At 38.3% G+C, this 7,797-nt stretch overlaps 1 protein-coding gene across 1 annotated transcript; it reads left to right on the forward strand.

The window, feature by feature from the left end:
- Positions 1–271: 271 nt before the first annotated feature.
- Positions 272–4,572, forward strand: LOC145909501 (coadhesin-like). The gene is made up of 12 exons (XM_082996891.1): positions 272–1,086; positions 1,266–1,351; positions 1,421–1,565; positions 1,748–1,878; positions 1,997–2,230; positions 2,427–2,555; positions 2,730–2,852; positions 3,038–3,160; positions 3,388–3,510; positions 3,903–4,031; positions 4,229–4,362; positions 4,468–4,572. Exons 1-12 carry the CDS (start codon positions 272–274, stop codon positions 4,570–4,572), a joined length of 2,277 nt encoding a protein of 758 aa, XP_082853017.1.
- Positions 4,573–7,797: the final 3,225 nt, after the last annotated feature.

Here is a 7,797-nt window from a genome sequence, read left to right on the forward strand (position 1 = left end):
ACACGTTAGATCAAGAAATATCTCTGAAAGTTCCAGGCATGGGGGTTTAGCTTGTTTCGGGCCATCAACGTCTTCAAGTGGATGTAACTTTCAGCCTTGCCCTATAGATTGTCGTTGGAGTTCATGGGGTGAATACGGGACATGTTCTGTCTCTTGCGGAGGGGGAACACACGTTAGATCAAGAAATATCTCTGTAAGTTCCAGGCATGGAGGTTTAGCTTGTTCCGGCTTGTCGATGTCCGTAAGAAGTTGCAACACCCACCCATGTCCAATGCATTGCATATGGGGAGCGTGGAGCGAATTTGGAAAATGTTCTGTGAGTTGTGGTGGCGGAAATAAGATGAAAACAAGATCGGTGCAAGTAAAGGAACAACTTGGTGGCACAAAATGTGCGGGCAAAACATTCTTTAACCAATCCTGCAACACTCGGCCTTGCCCTGTTGATTGTTTATGGGGAGAATGGAGCAATTACGATAAATGCTCTGTAAGTTGTGGAGGGGGAACTCAAACAAAACTTAGGAAAATCGCTCGTTACGTAAGGCATGGAGGTTTAAATTGCACAGGACCAACCGAGCAGTCGCAGAGATGCAACACCCAATGTTGTCCGGTTAACTGCCAGTGGGGACAGTGGAGTAAATTTAAGGGTTGTTCCATTGAATGTGGTAACGGCACACAATATCGCAATCGACAGGTTGTGGTTGCAGCTGACTGCGGTGGTCAAGGATGTTTGGGCGAAGATACCTCGTCACAATTCTGTAACACTCACTGCTGTCCCATCGACTGCCAGTGGGTAGAGTGGAGTGATTTCGGCGAGTGTTCTGTCCCATGCGGTGGAGGCCAAAAACACCGTCAACGCCAAGTTTCTGTGGAGCTAGCGTGTGGCGGACGATCCTGCAATGGTTTAGGTATTGATTCAACACCGTGTAACACACACCCATGTCCTGTGGATTGTGTCTGGGATAACTGGGGTGTGTGGAGCAACTGCAATGTTACCTGCGGTGGTGGATCCAGGTTCAGATCAAGAAAAATTGACGTGGAAGCTCAGCATGGGGGATTCGAATGCGAAGGCCAATCAGAAGAGTCAGAGTAAGTGTTTATTGAATAGAAATGCATGGTGTTTGGTACTTGTCATGAGTGGGAATGTGGCGATTTTGTGTTGGCACCAGATATCACTCAGCTTCCCATTTGTTAGATTCCCTGTTCCTAATTTGCTAAAAATTTACCGCTCATTACTACTTTCTATAACAATAAACAATTATTTGCAGAATCTGTGATCAAAATTGTTGCCCAGTCAAATGTGTCTGGAACAATTGGAGTGTTTGGACGCTCTGCTCCAAAACGTGCCAGAATGGTTGGTAGTTATTTGGTATGCTTTCTGGCATAGATTGAAAAAAAACGTAACAAAATTGTTTATTTGAAGGAACGCAATCAAGGTTGAGAAGTGTCAGTGTGACGCAAACATGCGGTGGTTCCCCTTGCAATGGCAGCGTCATGGAAGAGAGAACGTGCAATGATGTTTGTTGTCCTGAAGATTGTGTGTGGGGCCAGTGGTCAGCTTGGGGAGAGTTAGTATATATTTTGGCTCTTGTACCTATCTAAATGTTACCGTAATGATTCGTTTTCTCTGAAGGCAATTTTCTGGAAAACAATTACTATCAAAGTTTGACACTGCATTGCTTCATAGGATGTATAAATTAGCGATAATCAAGTTTATATGATGCTAAAAATTAGTTGATAATTTGTCCAGATGCAGCAAAACTTGCGGCACAGGCTCTAAGGTACGGGAAAGAAATATTCACTTGAACAAGACCTGCAACGGGCCGGATTGCATTGGTGATAACAGGGATGAACAAGAATGCAACTCTCAGTGCTGTTCTGGTATGTTGTCCCAGAATAGCTGAATAGCAGTTCAGAAATTCGTGTCAAAATCTTGAAATCGAAACCCAAATAACACTCTGTCTGCAAAGAATCAGGAGGACAATTTTTTTTTTCGCAGTTGACTGTATTGTTTCGGAATGGGGCAACTGGAGCGCTTGTCCACAAACATGCGGTGTGACGAACAACAAAGTCAGGAACAGATCAGTGATCACTAATAACACGTGTGGAGGGAAGGTGTGCCCGACCCTGCAGGAAGTTGAGAGTTGTGAAGTGATTTGTTACAATGGAGCAACTGCGACTGCTTCAGGATGTTTATGTCAACCAGGGTGGAGCGGTCTGTGTTGCGGTCAAGGTATTTTGTTTAATTATGTGGTTTGTTATATCTGCCATAGAAAAGTGGCAATGAATATTTTTGTGATGTAATAAGTAATCTGCAGCTTCGAAAGCTTTTAAAAGTGTTACAAAACTCTTGGAATTTTGAAAGATCAGCACAGTAAATGAGTAATTTGCAGCAATGGTAGCAATTATGTGGCTGTCTGCATTTCCAGACGTTGACGAGTGCACGCAACAAGGAAATAGTTCATGCCCCTTGAAATCAGTGTGCATCAACACAGAAGGAAGTTACCAATGTGATTGCGACCCAGGCTACCAGAAAAACAGCAACATGGAATGTGAAAGTAGGTTTTTGGCTCGTGTTGCAATTCATTGTGAAAAACACCGAAACTTTTTGAAAAAACATGTTTACTTCTATGTTGGTTACTTAGTGTTTAAGCATTCAATACGCGGTTTGTTCTTCCATGCAATACAAGTTTTGGCTCGAGTAACAATAAATTCTAAACTTTCTGTTACAGATGTTGATGAATGCATAAACGAGATTTCAAATTGCCACCAAAACGGTCGATGCGTTGACACTGATGGAAGTTTTTTTTGCATGTGCGAGCATGGATTTTCAGGAAATGGAACAGTCTGCTTAGGTATGCCACTGGTCCTTTTTTAATCATTTAAATAAAATCGCCTGCAGAATCCTTACACTATTAACAGTAATTTTAATTAGACGACAAAACAAGAGCAAGCATTCATGATATTAGATTCCTAATTTTAATTTTAGGTCAACATAGTTAATGATACAACTTTGGAATTATGTATTTTATTCGTCCAGATATTAATGAGTGTGAAGCAAACACTGCTCTCTGCCCAGACAACACCATATGTGTCAACACTAAAGGAAATTATTCATGTCCATGTCTGACTGGCTTCGTGTCTCAATTTGGGCTATGTTCTGGTTCGTACTGACAAAATAGTGATCGTTATTCGATAGTTAATGTTAGGTTTGAAAACACAGTTCACATTTTTCAATTAAGCATTCAACAATTTTGGACACTGTTTTGTGAGCCCACGCAATGTAATAGCTGAAATTGCTAAGTTAAGCGGTTGTAAAGCGGGCGACTTTAGCATGGAAAAAGTATGCATTATTTCAGAAATATTTGCTTGTTATATTTTGTTGAACAGATGTTAACGAGTGCCAGCAAGGGAATGCCGGGTGCGCTGTCAACGCAAATTGCGAAAACACGTTCGGTTCGTACAAATGCTTCTGCAATGAAGGAATGTCCGGGGACGGAAGGACTTGTGTTGGTAAGAATTAAACTTGCTTATGTTTGCTTGTTCGGCAACTGGTGATTTGAAACGAAACATTCAACTGATTATGAAAAGAATGCGATCATATAAAAAATAACTACCTATATCACCTTTTTGATAAAGTACGTCAGTCCTCACCAATATCAACCAACACAAAAAATTAAACATCTGCTTTACAACACACGTTATCCTTGAGTTTAGTTTGCGTTTCATTCATCAAAAATATCACGTTTTATTGGGGATTTCCGTAACAATTTAATAGTAATGATGTAAATACAGTACAGTTAGGGCTTGTTCCCCCCTTTGCCACCATCCATTTTCAAAATGGTTTATTAAGGTTTTATTCTTTGATTTCAGTTATGATTTAATAAAACACTTTTGCCTTGAAGACATCGACGAATGTAGCGACCCACAGAAGAAACCTTGCACCGGTGACTACATGGAATGTCAAAACACAGTGGGTAGTTTTCAATGTACATGTCCTTCCTACATGGGCCTCCAAGATGGAAACTGCGTTGGTAAAAACTACTTTGCAAATTTTTATTTAAATGTAAAGAGGGTGTATTGAGCGTACAACCAAAGCTATCAACAACCTTTTGTGCAATAGTGTAGATTGATTTACAAATACAAATCAAGCAGCATTGATGAATAATTGATCTAATCTAATAATCTAATCTAATTACCCCTACTGGCATGTGACAAACTTTCGGTTTAGAACTTCCGCCAAACTTTGTTTCGAGGAAAAAGAAAGAACCGTCAGCGTCAGGCGGAACCATAATTATAAAGTTGACGCTTTACGTGCTTTCGGGAATCGTGGTGATCCTACTGCTCGTATTTGTTGCAGTGCAGGTAAATTACATCTTTATAATGTATTCCAGTACGTTTTTTATGCCAACTGTTGTAACTGTGTAATCCATGCTCATGTTGTGCTTTTTAACCAATTTATTGTATAAGGTGTACAAAGGAGTGGCAAATTCAGAGACCGAAATATTGACAAATCCGTCTCACTGTGAACACAACACAATAAAACTGGACGAAATTAATGACGAAGATCTTTAACATCTGAATGTGACACTTTTGACATTGAAATATGTCCTCACATGTGTTGTTTACAAATAAAGCTTTGGAATATTTTTCGCATATTTGATCATTTTATGACACTATTCTTTTGAAATTAAAAGAAAGCAAGTCGTTCATTACAAAACATGAGACATCTTCCTTTAAATCAGGACGTTTTCTGATGTTTCGCAACATGTTTAATAAACAAACTGACAAAGAATTTTACAACAGTATTCGTATATTTTCCACGAAAGATTTTTTGCCAGCGCAATTCCTAACATCGTCTCTCAAATCTTCAACATCGATAAAGCAACATATCGAAAATCGTTCGTCATATCGACAATCGTACGATTTCAGTACAGAATTTTATAAAGCAACTAATAACGTTTATTTAAAGAAATCAATGTCGTGATTTCGCCTTTTGATAGTTTGCACAAAACCCGTTGTTGTTGAATTCTTTTTCATCATGGTTCTGCAGCTAAACCACACTAGGAAACCGTTTACCTAAGAAAAAATGTAATACGTTTTGTGCAAGTGCAAATTTACAGACGAATTACCCAGAGTTCGCTAACTAGCCTTGTTGACTTGTGATGCAAACAGATGACCACTGTTTCGACTTGAGTCTCAGTGGTCACCATCTTGCTTAGTTTCGTGGTGTTACAAGCGTGCAATTTCAGGTCTATACACTCTGACAGTGAAGGATTGACCACAACAAATTACCAAGTCGAAAGAGCTTTTGTGTCCTGTTTAGAACGGTTTAGCGAAAGACATCATGAGCCACGACGAAGTTTTCTTCACTTTTTGTTTTGTTAAAGAGTGGTGTAATGAAAGGTGTTTAAGATAGTATGGAATATACCCTACAGAATCCCAGAAGAAATCCATATAAATTTATATGCAAGATCAAGAAATGCATCGTGATTTAAAATATTTAACCTACAAAAGAAGAAATTAAAATTGTCGGAAGGTGTCGGTGCAGAGCAATATAGTTCCAGCTGTGTAAGGATGATATTGGATTTTTTCGCTTAAACGTTAAAGTTAAACACTCATTTAGAAGGCTACTTTTACATATCCTCGTGCAGTCGGTTTATTTTTGACAATATGTCGATTATTTCACATAAGAGCTAAAAATAATAAAATATGACTTGTTTGCTCGGATTTCTTCGTTTGGATTTCCACAAGTTTTGGTGCTTTCTGTTTATTCATTTTTCTGTTCATTATTTTTGTTGACACAATCCAAAGTCATCCATTCAGTTCCCAAGTCGCAAAAAAATCTTTGAGCACAAGGTGTATGTCATCGAACACTGTTTAATCTGGATTGGTGCCTGGATTGGCTGCGAGTCAGAATATTTTCCAAAGAAACTTACAGGGGAACTATTTACACAAGCAAGAGAAGTTAAAATGGAGACTTGAACGAAACACGCACGAGGAAATGGGGTGCGATTTATTAACTTTTTCAAGTTTTTGGTTACAATGCATTTCTTGATCTCGTGTATAAATTTCTATGGGCTTCCTCTAGGATTCTTTAGGTTATATTCCATGATATCTTTAACACCGTTATTACACTGGTTAACAAAACAAAAAGTAAAGAACACTGTTACTTGTTTGGGCTCTGAATATCTTTCGCTAAACCGTTCTAAGCAGGACACAACGATCTTTCGGATGCGTAGTTTGTTGTGGACAACTCTTCACGAACAGAATGTATGGGTCTAATTTAACCACAATTGCACGCTTAGAACGCCATCAAACTGAGCAATGGTGAGTCAATAACACGAATTATGTGAAATGCAGACAGATGGTCAATGTTTCTGCATATTAGGTCGCATCAGTAAAGCTTAGTGTGACTCAGGACGAAACAGTAGCCATCTGTGTGCACATCACATAAGGCAACGAAACTAGTTAGCGAACTCTGGGGAATTTCTTGTGTTAAATTGCACATGCCTAAAAAATTTAAACGGTGTTTGTTCAGTGAATGGTTTCCTAATGGTTTAGCTGTCGACTGATTAAAAAGAATTCAACAACAACAGGTTTTGTGCAAACTATCAAAAGGCGCAAAATCACCGATTTGATTTCTTTGAAAGGTATGTTTTTCGTATAATTGTCGATTTGTGACACCTTAAGTATCGTCCAAGCAAATTGCAAAAGAAAAGCGATTCCCAAAGCCACTTAACAAGCATTGTCCATATATTGAAGATTTTAGAGACGATTTCAGGAATTGCGCTGACAAAAAACTTTCGTGGAAATCATATGATTTTTGTCGTGCTAAAGTGATTTGTTATGATGTATATAAAACATGCTGCGAAATATCAGGAAACTCCCTGATTTGAAGGAGGATGATTCATGTTTTGTAATGAACGCCTTGTTTTCCCACATTATAGCTTTCAGTAAATGTCGATAAGGAACTGATTGATTTGAAAATAGTGTCAAAAATGACGAAATAGGCGAAAAAAATTCCAGTTTAAGAAGTCATTTTCGAACTCATACTGGAGAAAAGCCATTCAAATGTGAAATATGTGATCAATCTTTTTCTGTATAAGGCAGTCTGAGAACACATTTTCGTCTGAGAACACAACTCATACTGGAGAAAAGCCGTTTAAATGTGATATATGTGATAAATTTTTTTCTGATAAATGCAACCTAAGAAAGCACTTTCGAACTCATACTGGAGAAAAACCGTTTAAATGTGAAATATGTGATCAATCTTTTTCTGTACAAGGCAGTCTGAGAACTCTTTTTCGAACTCATACTGGAGAAAAGCCGTTTAAATGTAAAATATGTGATAATATTTTCTGATAAATGCAACCTAAGAAAGCACTTTCGAACTCATACTGGAGAAAAACCGTTTAAATGTGAAATATGTAATACATCTTTTTCTGAAAAACACAATTTCAGAACGCACTTTCGAATTTATACTGGAGAAAAACCGTTCAAATGTGATATTTGTGAAAAAAAATTTCGACAGAAAAACCAGAGAAATGTTCACCTTCAAACTCATACTTATAGGGAAAAATCATTAAAAAGCTTGCAACATATGTAATAGACTTTTTCTGCAAGGAATGCATCGTGAACATTTACCGTCGGATCCACACTGGAGAAACATCGTGAAGATGTAGTTAAACCTTTTCAACACAACCTCGGGATTTGCACCGTCTAACTTGCTCTTGACAAAAGAAAAAACCCAGCGGATTGCAACATGTCAGATGAAGATTTCAAGGAACTTAAACAACA

Source organism: Ascidia mentula, chromosome 7 (genome assembly GCF_947561715.1).
Source record: "Ascidia mentula chromosome 7, kaAscMent1.1, whole genome shotgun sequence".
NCBI classification, from domain to species: Eukaryota; Metazoa; Chordata; class Ascidiacea; order Phlebobranchia; family Ascidiidae; genus Ascidia; species Ascidia mentula.